At 39.2% G+C, this 17,027-nt stretch overlaps 1 protein-coding gene across 5 annotated transcripts in view; it reads left to right on the top strand.

Annotated features, from left to right (window-relative positions):
• Positions 1-462: 462 nt before the first annotated feature.
• LOC118795261 (tyrosine-protein kinase JAK1-like) overlaps positions 463-17,027 on the top strand; it is a 46,931-nt gene continuing 30,366 nt past the window's right edge. For 2 of the 5 annotated variants that reach the window (XM_036553621.1, XM_036553625.1), the window contains exons 1-5: positions 5,687-5,887; positions 13,758-13,963; positions 14,133-14,256; positions 16,105-16,258; positions 16,531-16,694. In XM_036553621.1, coding sequence (XP_036409514.1) covers positions 13,765-13,963; positions 14,133-14,256; positions 16,105-16,258; positions 16,531-16,694 — 641 coding nt within the window. In that variant the 5' untranslated portion in view covers positions 5,687-5,887; positions 13,758-13,764. Of the gene's footprint in view, positions 780-1,388; positions 1,599-5,686; positions 5,888-13,757; positions 13,964-14,132; positions 14,257-16,104; positions 16,259-16,530; positions 16,695-17,027 lie in introns of those variants that run through there. The other 3 variants (XM_036553623.1, XM_036553624.1, XM_036553622.1) reach the window with 3 other exon arrangements.

A 17,027-nucleotide genomic window follows, 5' to 3' on the forward strand; every position in this document is an offset into this window, starting at 1 on the left:
AAAGAGTTGATCTGAAATGTAATGTCACGAGGGAAAGTGACGATTGGAGCACAAAAATGTTTAAGTTTTGTGTTAATGGAACCTGAGTCCATGTTCTTACTATGTTTACTTGAAACCCAGATATGCAACAATGTTGGGTCATTTTTTGGATAGCTAAGGCAAAAAAAAAATCTGGTCCTGAGTAACTGGTAATAATTCTCATTAGATAATACGTATTGCACACAACGTTTGAACATTCCTCACAGGTAATGTCATTATAACTGACCAACACACCAACAAATTATCTTTCAAAATCCTCAGTCAATACAGAGCTTGCACAATCTATAAAATTCAGCATATTTTGAGAGGGGAAAGAAAGTGTTATTTTTGATGTGTCCATGCACAATATCCATAGGCATCTCCTGAGTTGTCAACGCCATGGCCACGCAGGGCACACACTGGCTTGCTGGCTGAAACATTCTCGAACATTACCACTGCCACTGAATCTGCACTCTTTGCTAAGTAGTAAGGGCCAAGACAGTGATAGCGGCACATAGTCAACTCTGTACCGAACATCAGAGTTAAACTTTTGACTTTTAAAAACAAGCATGTTCATTATCGAAATTAGAATCAGAAGAGGAGACTTAAGTCTTTGCACCCGGAAGCTTGCTTTATTTTGTCACATGGCTAACAAGAGATTTTAATAACAAAAAATGGCGACAATCACGTTGTTCAATGTGGTCTTGCTGCGTCATTAAAGATATTTCTGTAAACAAGGAGAAGAAAGGGGAATTTTGCGGGTAAGTGACGCTCAAATGTCTCCGATAAAAGAGCGGATAAGATATAGATATACGTTATATCGCCTAGTAAACCTCAGTACTGAACATGAGGTTTGTTTTGCTATGAAAGGGGTGTGTACGGCGCTGGGCGTTAGCTGCTGGCTGCATAAAAGTAAAACGTAGCCTACAAATCTACTGCAATATAGCCAGCTCCGTATATAGGGGTGGGTATATGATAAAGGTAGTTTGCTAAAAATGGCACGGAGTACCAAACAAGCATCAGATTACTTCACCGAAAGTTGGGCAAACATTTATGTTAATGCATGTAACGTTAAGATAATAACGGCAGGCAGTGTAGCTATGCACGTTTAACGATTAAAAGAATAGAAATGCCACTTCGTAACTATTTTAACTGTTCTTCGGCAAAGCCCAAAGCCTGCTGCTTTCCTATGTGGATGTGCTTTCGTTTCTGGTTTTTCTTTTTCTTTCCATTCCAAAGCATGTGTATTCTTACATAATATGCACACCCGTTTGCGGGCAGGCAAAATTTAGGGAATGATGCGATCAATATGATATAGGGTAGCTGTTGCCCCGTCATTCCAACACTGGACATGTGTTGTAATTCACTAGTTAGGCTTTGGCAACGATCCCCCATTGGAACTGTTATGGCAAACGCAACAATCGGAGTTGTTTACATGAGGAGTGAGCGAGTGCGGAGGGCGGGGCGACAAGGGGAGGAGGCTTCTGCAACAGGCGACGCGACTGGACTACTGGAGAATAACCAGCGCTGAGGGTGGAGTCACTTTAAAACCACAACAAGTCTGACGTAAGCACTGTGCGGTATGTGGAAACTCTGCATTATTATTACGCCCTTCAGTTTTTAATAAATTGCTTTATGATATTTGGGAATCAGGAAAACGTAAAAATTCTGCATGGATAGAGTTAAATACAAAAATTAAAAGTAAGAGTGCTGTCAAACAGTGGTGTCCACATAAACCACATAGCGGTCTACTATGGATACTGTATTTTTTATTAGAAATATCCAGTAAAAATAATGCTGGCATTCTTGCAGTAACTGTTGTTACATTTAGAGTGATGTGGTTCCCTAAACTGGACAGTTTAATCATGTAATCTCTGTGGAATTTTAACATGGTATCATAATTTCCAGGTTTATAAAGAGTGGTCTTTCCATGGTCAGTCATAGACCACCTTCAAATAACAGGAGATTTTGCATTTGCTGTAATTTTGTTTTGTCTCTTGCTGATGTCTGTCATGTGATGCTCAGTTCTGTTTGTGCTTGCTAATGCTTCTTTTTCCTTATGACTATATTCTCCACAGGCAGCCTGTCTTCCATCTCTTTGATCCCATATTTCTAAATCTCACTCCTCCTCTTCTTAAGCTCCTGGGTTGTGCCATGAACAGTTCACCAACATAAAAAGTACCCATTAACTAATTACTTGCCATCATCTCTTGTTACAGTTTAAGTAATGCTGCTGTATTTTGTTTGCCCTAGTATCCCCTGATTTTTTCATCTCATAACACTTATTTATCAACAAGTTTTCAAGCTAAGCTGTTTCAACTGTTTGCACCTAAATTGTGATTTAATTTTGACATTCTTGATTATGTTTATCTAGTTATAAAAGTTAATGCTGGAATTAGTTTGATGTTGGAGGTATTGCAGTAATTGGTGCCACTCATTGTGTAAGTGATCCTTTGATCATCAGACTTGGTTCCCCTCACAGCCTTGACTCCACCCCTTGTGAAGACCCCACCCCCAAACAGAAAGGTGGTTACCTGTCACCCTGAACATGGAGGACCAGAAGCAATGCTCCTTATGGCAGGCTGCCCTGGTTCAGTTATCACAGTGCTGATGCTGTCCATCTTAAAGGTACAGTACTGTGATAACTGAAGGATGGCAACCATCTTGGCACCTAAAAGAAGAGTCTAGTCTAACTAGAGCACTAACTATGTAGACATCTACTCCTTCTCAGGTATAAAACTGACATTCCGCAGTGGCGGAACAGAGGTGGCTTTGTATAGCTGGGTTTGGGAGGGTGACATCGGCAAGGGTCCTTCCTTTGTACCTCTCATTAGCTCCTTCTAGCAACTGATCAGGTGTCTGTGTTTTACTCATATGACATTGGTGAAGGTGTGTCCATCTTTCATTTCTTGTTTGCTCTACTATGATGCACTGTGGGACTTGCAGTCATTTGTGGGATCATCACACTTCAGATTTTGGCACTCCTATGCAAGTGAGGTGTGCTTGGTGTAAAATCGGTGATTCCAAAGATATGGTGAAAAAGAAGAAAGCTGATTTATACTGGTGTGGCTGATTTTTTTTCTGCAGATGATTGTAAGATTAGAGGAATGCTCAATGTGTTTTCATGTGGGCTGGAAGGGAAAAGGCTACTAACAGTTTTACAGTCATGTAAATATGACATATATTAATGTATGAAATGCAGGTCTTGTAACCCAAAGGTGGCTGGATGTTGTACTGTACCTCACTTGTAAGTCGCTTTGGATAAAAGCATCTGCCAAATGAATAAATCAAGGGCTAACGTTGTACCCCTGGACATGCTGATTGGCCTGACCTGCTTCAGTAAATGCTTACCTGTGTAAATGTATATGTAAGGCACTGTAAGGGTGTTTGCTTAACAAGCACATCCTAAAGGAAAAGTTATGTCATCTGTGAGGGTCCCATTCCAGCAATTTACCTCTTGTTTCAAGTTTGGCTATGTTGCACTCATGGAAAGAGCTCTTAACCACATTTCAGCTAGTTTCTTTTAATAACTTAATCATGTTTTTAAGTAAATGCTTTTGTAGTTTCTTTTTTAAGGTTATTGATTTTACATAATTCATCCAGGGGGATTAATTTATCAGAAAAGTAAAAAAAAATATTTTTATTATGAAAAATGTGAAATATTTGTGTTTATATCCAGGTTTATCTCTACTGAATGAAAAGATGAATAAAATGGCACACATGTAGGCTATGTTACATTGAATAATTATACTAGTGGATAAAATGTAAATCATTGTTGGATTAGCTACATATTATGGTAGGCTATTTTTTTGAGAAAAGGTGAAGAATGAATGGTGTATGGGTGATGATTATGGTGATGCAAGTGTATGGATTAAATGTGAAGGCAGCTGTAATATCTTAATATAGATTTATTTATAAAACACACATGCAAAAACTGTCACTAGTATTAAACATAAGACAAAATTAATATTTTTGTTTATTGTTATTGATGATGTAGCCTATTAGTAGTAACAGCAAACGACATAGCCTACAACAAAGAGGGTCTATTATGCTAAATTTATGTATGGTGAGATGTGCTAAAGCAAGCTTAGTACTTAGATTCATTATAAGTTGCCAGACCACATCACATCACATCATAATGCACCACACAACACATAACAGATTTCGTGGGAAATTGCTGCCCACAGTTTCTGGCAGTGTCGTGTTGGTGATGCATCAGAAGCAAAGGACGGGAAGTCCCTCCCTGCTCTTGACTGTACAGGAGCCAACGGTCTGCATGAGCCCATTTCAGTCAGCGTTGCTTTATGACATCAATCACATGGACGTTCATGTGTAGAGCTAAATGAAATGCAATGTGTTGAGATATCCAAGATGTGTAAGTAATTTTTAAAACTGAAGTTACATTACTACACTGCATGATCCTGGATTGTTCAAGAGCATAGAGATTGTTCAAGAGCAATCTCTGTATATGTGAGAATAAAATGTGTAACTGATGTTGCACACACACATTATTTATTTTTTTATCTGTATTTTGCCACATTAGTTGCCTTAATCCTTATTTAGTTGTTAAAACAATTGATGGATTGCTGTCCTCCACATGAATCTGAAAGACTGTTTCTACTGTAACCTGGCATATTTTTCAGTTACAATGTAGCTTCAACTTGATATTATATAGTCTACCTTCAATAAAAGGATCGTATCAAAATAATAAAAAAGTCATCAAGCCATTTATATTTTACTACTTATTGTTAAAGTCTTTTTTTTCTAAAAATAATTTGAAAAAACTATCAATAATTTTATGCCGTACTCAACTTTCAGATGTAAAATGTATGATACTGTGAACGGTACATGGACCTGCAAACTATTCAGTTCAAGAAAAGAGTACACAGATGTGCTTGTTGAAAATTGGACAATGTGATTATAAAGAACAAACAGAAAATTTTAAAATGCAATTGTTTACACATTTACATCACTCATTTGATGCAGATGGTAACATTCAGACTCTGGGGTGGAAAATACAGCATATCCATCCTTGGTGGGTTGCCATATCAACTAAAAATTCTTCACAAAACACAAAAGACAGAGCTCCTGAATTAATACAATTAAAAACCTTTCAACATTAGTGCTAAATTTCAAGTGATATTGTATTGATACATATAGTAACGTGTAATGAAGTAGCTAACTACAGAATGTTAACTATACATACGGATCTCTTCTTGAATGTCCTAATTTAAGAAAAGGCCTACAGTAATACAACAAGGTATGTAGAATCTGCAGCTATTGGGATATTAGGTTAGATGGCATATTCAGATTTTAAAACAAAATCTTACAAATATACGATCTCATGAATATTGACCCTGCATGAAAACGTTAGTATTAATGTGTATGCATGGTTATGACATGTTCATCAACCAGCGTCAATATCTGACCTGTACATCAATCACAAGTAACGTTAAAGCTGGCTATAAATTCATTGAAATGTACTGCTGGAATCTGAAACATAAATATAGCAACCCATGGGTAAAATATTGATATTGTGCTTCACTGCAGTGGGAGAGAGTTGTTTCGTTGACATCAGGGTTAACATGTAACTGGCACCGCAAGACTGAAAGGCCAAATAACCAATGGGGTGCTGTGTGAGTGCAGCCTTACAGACACGGCTTTCGGGAATCCAGACGTGTCTTGACAGGAAGGGTCGGCGGAGTCAGAGACTTGCCGTTTCAACTCTAGACTGTTGACGGTTAAACCTTTTTCGTTGTTACTTCAGTGAGATATTACATTTTCGCTGCCTTGATCAAAATTATCCTCGTGTGAAATAAGCGAGGGGATTTGTGAGAATTTGTCGACGGATGTAAAGATACGGAAGTAGGTGAGTTGCATTAGCTACATATTGATTACTATAGCTAGTTAACAGTCTTTGTCAAGATTGATATTTTAGTGCCACATTGTTTTACACAACTTTAACGTAGCCATGTAGATATACTATATATATTTAAGAGGTGAATGGATTAAAAATATTAAACAATATTCGGTCCCGTCAACGCAGGTGAAAAATCCTTGTTTGAAGGCTATAGTAGGAAGTGGTAAAAGACGATTAGCTGGCTAGCTAGCTAGCTGGAGAGCGATGGCACTTTGTAAAGTAAAAGAATTGAATGAAATTATAGCCCACTCCTCACATTTGATTTTTAGTAGTTGTTAATGTTGAATTGGGTAATAAGGAAGTGGACACTGTTGTAACATTCCATGACAGTGTAGTTAGTTGTTAAATAGTGTAGCTACAGTGCGGAAATTACTGAAATAGTTTGTCTTGGAGGCATGCTGTTCATAATCCAGGATAGGTTTCTGGTCTGACAAGGTGATTGCTTTTTCTCATAAAGACTGCTTAAAGATTCAGTTCAATCGTGGTAAAATGAATGGGAATAATAGTACAACTGGTGACTAATGATATTGTTGTTGTTGTTGTTGTTATAATAATAATAATAATAAAATATTATTATTATTATTATTATTATCATCATCATCATCATCATCATCATCATTATTATTATGTATTATTAATACTGTCATTATTATTATAGAAAGACGAAAAACACGAGATGAGCGGGTCAGACTCAAGTTAAGATGAGTTTCACGTAAAGCAGTCGCAGTTTGTGTGTGCTGCAAGCACAGTTCCACTGTATAGGCGATGCCATTTTGGTCAGACTTCTTTTCCGTTAAAATCACGTCTTACTTACTGAATCACGTACATAAGAGTAAAGCATTTCTTGATTATGTCAGTTAGTAGGGGAAGCCCTACTTCCAACTGACCACCGTGATTGTGTTTGTTTCAAGAAATGCGTCATGTTTGTTAAACGTAATGATGACAACTTTTCAGGACGAAGATAATTCGTTTTGTTTAGCTATTTATTTCCGCTAATAGCACCACTTGTAATAATAGCCCCATATTCGTGCCATATTTACTCCTGCGATAATTAATGCGATGGTTACGGCAGTTGCTACTACTGTGGTCAGTAGGCTACAAAATAACTTTAATTAGGTCTCCACATGTAACTGAGTAAAAACTAAAAAAATTAAATTTGGAGTGCACGGAACGGAGTTTGATATCATTCTTTGAACTTGAAAATATTCACTACAGAGTTATCGTTTGGAAAGGAGTAAATTAAAGAAATTGAAACTGTTATGCCACATTTAATGATTCGCAACACAAACGCGTTCACGTTCGTCAAAATGAAACCATTTTACATGCTGTTGGTATGGTTTAATGAGCAGTAGTTTTGAGGAATGAGAATAAAGTTTGAATGTTTGTTGCACAAGTTCGTCCGATATGCGCAGCTGTATCATGTTTCGTCTCTATACCTGGGGTGGATTTTTGAAAGTATTTTATGTTTTTGAAGGAACAAAATGGCATCGCTTGCAAAAAAGAAGCGGTGTCTGTGGTGAGGTTCTAGGGGAAGATCGCTCCTCTCTGTACAAAGAGGATTATTTAAGCACTTGTTAACTTACATTGAGGTGTTTGCGAATTCCTGTGTAATGCATTTTTAAAAGATGACAGGGTACACCTCTAGATGAAACTGTCTAAAAATCAATAGAAGGTACAAAATGGAGGGTTGATATTAGTCCTGTTTTATAAGAATTGTGTATTTATCATCATGTGTCTAATACAAGCCGTCTGAAATGCAGGTTATTGTAAGTGATAAATAGTCTACATAAAACCTATAAAAAATTGAATGGGTGAAGATGAAAACAGCACGCCATGGTAAAGCTGGAACCAAGCTGTCTGGCTTAGTTCAACCTGGAGAAGTCTGTGGTGCTTTATCTAACATTTACTGAAAGAGATGAAATTACACCACTGAAAGAGAGAGACAAAGAGACCCACCCACCAGATAAAGTTTGCACACTGATTGCAGATAAAACTAGTTGCAAAAATCCAAATTCATCATCACTGAAGCCTTTAACATATGTTTTATTCTTAATGTGAAATAAAGTTAACCCATGTGCAATTAAAACCAATCAAAACTTGGATATGCAGCAATTTTAGTTTTGCGTTATGCTATTCATATCCATTTTGTTTTTAAAAATGAAATAATGGATCAAAATCTCATTTCTTTACTGGCATTTGTAAATGTTTAATGATCTAAAGGTTTAAATGATATATATTAATCACCATCATACATGGATCTCATTCTTCTATTCCTGAATTATCAGATTAAACATAAAACGATTTGAGCTCAATTAACCCCTCTGTTAGTAGCTGTTGCCTAATGATTCGAAAGGAAATGGAAAAGTACCCTACACTTGAGATTTGCACATGGTACAGAGGCATGTTGGGAATTGTATTTGTTTCATCTGTTGTTCCCATGAATCTTTCCTCCACATAAGATTATGTCATTTATTACTGTACTTAAGGGTCCTGGCATTTACAGTGTTACTGCATTTGAGAGCAACTTTAAGATGCATGCTATGGGCATACTTTATTGGTTGCTGCAGGGATTTACATACATAAATACATGTGAGGTTGGAATGTGCTAATTATCCTGAGTATGTTTGCAGTTGAGTCATGGATGGTAGTTGAGTTCTTTTGGGGGAGAAAGCTGCTGATTTGGACTGCAAATGCCATCTAGGCATTGTTCTCCCTCTAGAAAGCACTAGCAATTCAGAGTGATGCCACATGCTACAGCTCTGGTTGTTGGTAGTGCAGTGGAAAAGCAGCTGTATCAGGTCAGTCAGCTTTGGCAGTGGTTGGTACAGCCTTGTTCCAGCTCTGCAGTGGAAAAAGAAAAGTGAAGGCTACATCGAACCCAGAAATTTTACTTTCAATGCAGATAAGCTGTACTGTTAGTAGGTAGCCTAAATAACATACTGTTCACAAACATTGGCTGGATAAATATTCCTGGAAATAGGGACCTACCAATAGAGATTTTTAATCCATGGATTAACCCTCCGATGCCTTTTCCAAAGCTGATCTCTGTTCACCCTATACATGGAAATGAGTTAACAGATTGGTGATGTAAGCTATCATGTTGTCTCAAGGACAACAGTTGTTTTTGCTGATGTTGACGGTTGTGACAGTGATGATGATGATGGTTATGTTAAGTTGCATTTGTCATTGTAGTGGTAAGCCTGTATTCTGTAGTGTGTCTGCTGGTCATCATCATTTTAAAATACGAGAGACTCATGGCACAACGGCAGCTCACAAATCAGCATGAATAACAGCATGTGCATGCACATACTTAGAAAGTCTTGGCTTATGGTTTTAGGTCAGAACATATTTACAAAAGAAAAAAATATAGTGAAATCTCCATAACATAATGTTGCTCTTCCTGTTACTGCAGCATGAAGCCATGGCTTGTAAACTGGACCAGCAAGGAGAAGGTTGCATGCTCCAGTGTTGGGTGGGACCCTGCTGTTGTGAAGTTGAACTCTGAATTCAATCAGTAAAATGTCCAGATTTATGAAAATGTAAACTGTTAAAGTTACTCTTGGACACAAGTATTAAAGAAATGAATACAGAGGTCCTTCGTATGTGTGACACAGGATGTAGTGGCACTTTGAGAGTAGTGCATCCTTTCTGCAGTATTACCACAGACTTTTTATATGTAGACCAGTTGGTCAGTGTGTTGCACATCACATTGAAAACACTTTCTCTGGCATTGTTGAATCTTCAAGTGTTCTGATTTGCTGGCTGATTATGAGCTTTGTGCAGTAGTAGTATTGTAGCCCTTGAGGTTTTTTTGAGGAATGGTTATTGCTGAATGAAAACCTGGGGACAGCAGTGTAGCATGGTAAAGAGGAGGACTTGTCACCAAAAAGGTTGCTGGTTTGGTTCCCAGCTGGGGCACTGCTGTTGTACCCTTGGGCAAGGTACTTAAACCAGAGTTGCCTCACTAAAATATCCAGCTGTGTAAATGGGTAACATGTAAAAACATTGTAGCTTATGTAGGTTGCTCTGGATAAGGGCATCTGCTAAATGCCATAATGTACTGTAATTATGAATGTTCTTTAAGGGGGTGTGGTCTAAAACAGAACATCCATAATTAGATCTGTGGTGTTATCTTAGTTGAAAGGAAGTGCAAGCCAATGTGTTCCTCTCAGTTATTTCTGCTTTTTAGATAGACAAAACAATTCAAATTGGATATACTTTTCTTCTTGTCTTCCTCTTCTTTCTGTTAAGGAGTAGATGGGTTTTTTCCTTTCATCGAGAGCTAGGGGAAGGAATTGAGTGCATCTTCAGACTGTAGCTGGGTTAATGCTTGCAATATTGATGAGCAACATCAAAACCCCTTGAGCTTTACCAGCAATGTTGAGTCATACAGTACACAGATATTTTTAGCAGGACCTCAGAACAGTTGTCGTATGGAACAGTGTTTTGATCATATACAGCCCTTTCTTCTTTGGAGGAAAAAGGTAAAACAACTAATATTGGGACTGTTTGTAAATTTGTGTATGAAAATGGAAGTTAATGATTGTTAAGTTTTGAGCAAAATGTGGCAGGTTGTATGATAAGGTATAAATGTGTAAAGCTGCCACGAGGGGACTCTAGGCAACATAAGACCAGTTATCTTCTGCCATTGCTGACCCCTGGCCATTGCTGGCTATAACACAACCCAGCCTTTTAAATTGCGGTGTCTTGAGCTGTAGGGTGCGCTCATACTGTCTGAGCCACTCAAAAGCAGCATGTTTTAAAAACTAGACGTCAACACTGTTGATTGATTTGCCAAATTAATAGGTGGGACTCTGGATTAATATTTCTTCCTGGTTTTATTGAAGGGCACAAGCATGTGTGTGTTCTACCTGAAAGCAAACTGTAAGTTTTAGTGCTGACCGATAAATCGCATTTTCATCGTCATCGTGATATGAACATGCGCGATAAACACACCACAAAAGACTGCCTGAAACGTGATGAATAAGAAAAATCATTTTATTTACACGCGCCATGCATTCACGCTCAGCATGCGAACATTTGACCTATCACAGGGCTGCCCAATTTCGCTCCCTTTATTTTGGCCCACCATGAGCTATGCGCTCCCACCGCCGTGTTCTTCTGGGTAAGATGCCGCGCCCCTTAAAACCGATGTTCCACCAATGAGTGGAAAGGGGCAGGGGCGTAGCGAGCACTGGTTAAATAGGAAATAAAATGCACTAAAGAAGCATGTCTTTGTGATAAACTACAGTCGGCCTTTTCGACAGGGTTGCCAGTCTGATTTCAAGTGACGTCACATAAAAAGCTGAAATCATGTTACACGCTATCAAAACCGATTCCCAACAAGGTTCGCTTTGGAAAAAGCACTAAAGCACCACTCTGCCAAGTGTTTACTTACAATAAACTGATAACCGTGGAAACAATCCGTGGCTAATTCTGCGCAGGAACAGGTGTTGAAATTGATGGCTAAAGTGCATGTTTTATTTAAAGTTTGAGATCTCAGTAAGGAAACCAAACCATTGCCATTTCAGTCACACAAGTCAGTGTGAAATCACTACCAATTAGGAAAAATAATTATGCCAAACCTGGCAGTCTGGGTTAGCGGATTCTGTTGTATTTCTGACCAATAAGCTGTTGTTGGTGTTATTAGTTAGCCAACTATAAAATGAAATTACCAAATCCTTCCGAGTCACCCTGTGAATGAGAAGCTCATTTTTGTTTTGATATTGTGGCTCATAGCTACCATATGGGGGCATTTTGTGATGATGTGTAACTTACTCGTTGCTCAATAACTTAATATCCAGTATTTTTGTTATTTGTTATTTGTTATTCAGTGTTGGCACTATGTGTTTATATTTGTTGAAGTCCAATTTCCACTCGATTACAAAGGTGGACAATACAGCTGTCTTCAACTTAATTTTCTAAAGCACCTTGAGTTGCATGCACTTTCTGTCAGAAAGGTGTCATTCCTTTTAAATATGTTTTTATGCTCCCAAAAAGAAGCATATGGATGTTTTATGTTTTTGACAATCATCTCTGCAAATTAATAAAATTACTATTAAGCAGATTAAAGAGTAATGTTATAATAATTTTATTATTTTGAAATTTTATTTTAGATTTAGAATGTTAATTTTCTATAAAATATAATAGTTTAACGTAATGTAATTTCACATCCATCCAGATTAATTTTTGGCCCTTCATAGGAAAGAATTTGGGCACCTCTGGTTTAGAAGAAAATATTTTAAAGGGAGCAGGGGAAATTAAACTTTAATTTTCTTATAGTTATAATGTGTTATTTAAATTAATGTTCTGTTTAATTGGTTGGGTATTCCTGTGCAATTTGTTCAATAAAAGCATGTTCGAAATAATTAATTCCTTTATTCAATGGGCATAGGCTATTCAATGTTTGGGGTCTATGTACTTAGCAGTGTACCCATTAAAGCAGAAAGACATAGGAACTGTATAGCTAATATGGACACTTCAATATTTGTTTAACGTAAGTCATATCGTCATCGCAATACTGAACAATGTTATCACATCGCAGATTTTCCTCACATCATGCAGGCCTAGTAAGTTTCCCCCAGAGGTTATTGGGGATTGTTGGGGTATGATGTACATACACATCTTTATTTGTGAAAAAAAACAAAAACATAGCCTAAGTAACAAAAACAGGACAATATAGCTAACAAAAGTGTTAGAATGATATAGGCTATTGTTAACTTCTTAAGAATTTTTTAGTCATTTAGCTACAAGGAATTGTTGTTTTATATCTTTAATATTTTCCAGTGTAGGATGACAGTCATGTCTTCACAAGCACTATACCAGAATTGAAGGCTACTGATGAATTGCATTGGCAGAACACTCCTCAACAGTGCGGCCTCCTGAGAGATCTTCATATTTACTATATAGAAATAAGAATGTGCATAATTTGCATAGAACAGATAATTAAAAACCAAAGTTTCTGAGCACAGTTTCCATATATTACAATTGAGGAAATATATTCCAGACAGTCACACCACCAACCAGAATTTTGAGGGCCTTTTTTGAGAGCCAAAGTAAAAGTGTTTCCTTTTTTTTACGTAACAGAATACTCAGATTTGATTTCAGGTAGCAGGTAGATTTCATAGCAGAAGCACAAACATCTTAAATTAACAGTTCTTGTCAGTGCAACACAACTGTGAAAGCAGGAACAGAGTTGCATGAATAGGTCTGTCTCAACCGCTATATTGGCTAGTTTTTTTCCCCTGTGTGGGGGAACGTGAGCTCTGGGTTTTAGCTTTGAGCTCAAGGTGTTTAAAAATGCTATGGAGGCAGTGATGGGAGTTGGAGTCTATAGTTTGTGGTTGTGGAGAATATTTAGTGAGATTTGGACACCTCTTCCCATCGGCTGCTGTATTAAATGCTTTAGAGGGAGGCTGCCTGTCAAATGCCCTAGAGTAGACAGTGCATGCTCCCCTTGCTAACTTAAAGTAAAGGACATAATATCTTATCTTTGTATAACCTACTCATATGATTGTACAGGGAATTTCCAGCTTTTAATGCAGCTTTTGTTACAGCAAGGTTAATTTATTTCATAGAATTTGCAGAGCACAAAACTTAGTTTAATGTTTAATGAGACCCGAGTGTCTCACCTGAATATTGCTGGTTCGATTCCTGGCTGAGAGACAGCTGTGGAACTAGGGTAAAGCACTTAACCCTGACAGCATCAGCAGGTGTCTGCCGCATGGATCAGGTGTAGGCCAGTGTTGGTCATTACTGGCAAAAATTAGGTGGATTTTGACTTCTTCTGTCACCCATAGTCACACTCCTTCTTCCTCAGAGCCTGGATGCCACGAATCACTGCAATGGAACTAGGACGCCAACTGTGCGTGAAGATGAGGAGACCGAGGAGAGGGGGGAGCGCAATTCCCCCTGCACCACGGGGCCTGGAGATCCACTTATACCTGCCAGATCCACCCCCTCTGGAGTACCTGAGGGGCAGCTACTCAGCCGAGGAGCTGTGCACAGAGGCAGCCAAGAAATGCTGTAAGCAACACCCCAACACACAAGGCCTTTATAGCCTGGGATGACATAGGAATCATAATAACAGTGATGTTATTTATAATAATTTACAACATTATGATATTTTGCCACAAGCTTAGGATATTGCTGCATGAACGTTAATGGGTGTCCAACTTTTGCTCTCTCTTCCAAGCTATTTCTCCTCTCTGTCACAACCTGTTCGCCCTGTATGATGAGAGCAGGGACATCTGGTACCCCCCCAGTCATGCTTTCCAAATCGACGAGGGCACCTCCATCAAGCTGCATTACCGCATGAGGCAAGTGTCCGTGTGACAGTGGCACGTACCACCACGTGCTCGTCATTAACGCATACAGAGATGACTTTTTGTAAAAATACATAAGGTATGCTTCTGTTAGAAGACCTTTGTCATCACTCTGATGAAGTTCTGCCTACTGAAAAAGGCATTCAATAAAGAATGTTTTTTTTTATTTTATTGATTTAACTGCTCTTTAACCAGAAAGTCCAGTGGAGAACCAGTTCTCATTTGCAGTGACATCCTGGCCAAAAAGCATGACAGCACAGCAGGACAGTTCCACAGGAATGTACAAAAATAGAGCAGTTTCACACAGTACACCACACACATGATACAGCATGAAGCAGGTTAGCAACATGCAAGAGCCTAATAGGATATTCACAATTGATTGTTTCAGAATCTTTTGTAGCTCATCTCCAGTCTAGCTTCAGCTAACTGGAACAAATTGCAGTAAAAGACTGTGTGAACTTTGGGAACCTTTCATTGACTCCACTTGGCTGATAGTGGTAGAAGTATGTTATGTTGTATATGCATGTGTGAATACAAATAATTTATATACAAACAAGACTGTGTTTAGCCCCCTCTGTGTGGCCTGCCAGAGAATGGCCTGCCAGCTAAAGAGTAGTGTATGCTGTGGTGAGTATTCTGATGAGTGCCACTAAAAAATACCTAGGTACTTGAAAGTGGTGAGATCTAAGCTGTGGGGAATTTGGTGGACTGAGAAAGCGATTGCATAAGTGATAAACTTGATTGATGATGGTTGGGGCTTGGTTGCTTTGCTGTGGGGGGTTTCCATCTTTTTGCACCGTCTTTTTTTCACGTTGCTGCCTGCGCACCTGCAGGTCACTAAACAGGAGTGAAAATATATGTGCTGTAAGCACACACTCCCAGGACACTGTCACACTGTGGCTGGTCTGGAGCCAACTCTGTAGAGAGTCCAGGTTCCATTAATACAGGTGATGTGACAACTCACCAGAGTGAGTTTTTCTTCCTTGGTGCGTGGCCTGGCTCACCTAGCCTCTCTCAGCCTGGCTGATATGTACCGGTATTAGTTACCATGTGTCAGGGTCACTCCTGTCAATCCTTTAAGCACAAAATATGAATTTATTTGAAGTGGAGAAATGAAGTGTAGAAAATTATAGTTGGCATGCCCAGCCCTACTCTGCCACATCAGCCTGTTTGTTGAGTCCCGTTTCACTGGCATGGGAATGTAATTCAGGAAGAACAAGGACAAGCCTGAAACTCTGCAGCTCTGCGCTCCAGGAAATGAAATTACACGGGAGTCGAGTGCTTCCCCTTAAGCACCTCAGTGTTTGCGAGTCTGGCTTGAAGTTGTTCTGTCAGCAAACGTGTTTTGGGTAAATCTGCATGGGTGTGCAGATTTAACCAAAACACTAACACACACACATACACACACAGCTGCTCTGTTGTGGCAAAGGAAACACTTGAATTCGGAACTTCCTGTTTACTATCATTTGTGTCGTGGTAATATGAGAGAGAGAGAGAGAGAGAGAGGGAGCCAGAGAGAGAAAGAGAGAGTGAGCACGTGATTGGGGAAAGGGGGAGGGAGAGGGAGAGATGCAATTCAGTTGCCACTGTTGAGCAGGCCTGCTTAGTCTGTTCATGAAAGGACTGTTGTGTTGAGAAAGACGTCATCTGATTGTGAATTCTACTGCTTTAATTTATACTATAATAATAGTTTCATAGCACTTTCAAATCAATTCTTAGTGCTTAGTTCTTAGTATTGTTGGCTGCTGCTCAAAATGGAAACTGAAAGAGTGTAGTCACTGGGTCTCTTAGAATCTTCCCCTGTTCTGGGCTTCCGCTCACATGGTGGCCTCTTTCCCACAGATTCTACTTCATCAACTGGCATGGTACAAATGAGAATGAGTCTGCCGTGTGGAGGCACTCCCTCAGCAAGCCCAAGAATGGCCTCACCCCACTGAAGACCCCAGAGGGAACCCCGCTCTTGGATGCTGCCTCGCTGGAGTACCTATTTGCACAGGTACAGTGGGCGGAGGTTGGGGGGTTTGGTTCCGATTGTGTGGGAGAAGCTGGGGAAAGTTTTATTTGTTTATTTTGTATTTGTTTGTGTTTGTGTTTGTGTGTGTGTGTGTGTGTGTGTGTGTGTGTGTGTGTGTGTATGTGTGTTTGTGTGTGCACATGCATGTGCGTGAATTTGTACATGTGTACGGTGCATGTGCACACACGTGTGTGTGTGTGTGTGCGCGCGCATGCACTTTCTTCAATGCGTATGTGTGTGCGTGTGTGCTCCAGGGGCAGTATGACTTTCAGAAGGGCCTTGCTCCTGTGCGGAACCCACTGAATGAGGCGGAGGTCCATGACATTGAGAACGAGTGCCTGGGAATGGCAGTGCTGGCCATCTCTCACCACGCCATCAGCAAAGAACTGCCGCTGCCCGGAGTGACTGGAGAAATCAGGTACCTCACTGCTCGCATGCTGTGATCGATAAGTCTGTATTAAATATTCTTTTATGAAACACATCTTTCCTGTGTGTTCTGTCAAAGAAGACTTGAGGCTGTGATTAAGTCTCACTGCATTGCACTTTTCCTGTACAAAGAATAACAAATTTGAGAAAGCCATTCTCTCACCCCTTAGCACGTATACATTTCACATACACATTTAGACATCTGCCCATCTTATGTTGTGTAAGCAGTCAAAAAAAGGACCTCTTGCTGGAAGTTGTTAGTCAAAACTGATTATATATCACAAATCGCTTGTCAGAGTGAGTTGACTCCAAGCCTGAATCATTG

Source organism: Megalops cyprinoides, chromosome 20 (assembly GCF_013368585.1).
Source record: "Megalops cyprinoides isolate fMegCyp1 chromosome 20, fMegCyp1.pri, whole genome shotgun sequence".
Lineage (NCBI taxonomy): Eukaryota > Metazoa > Chordata > Actinopteri > Elopiformes > Megalopidae > Megalops > Megalops cyprinoides.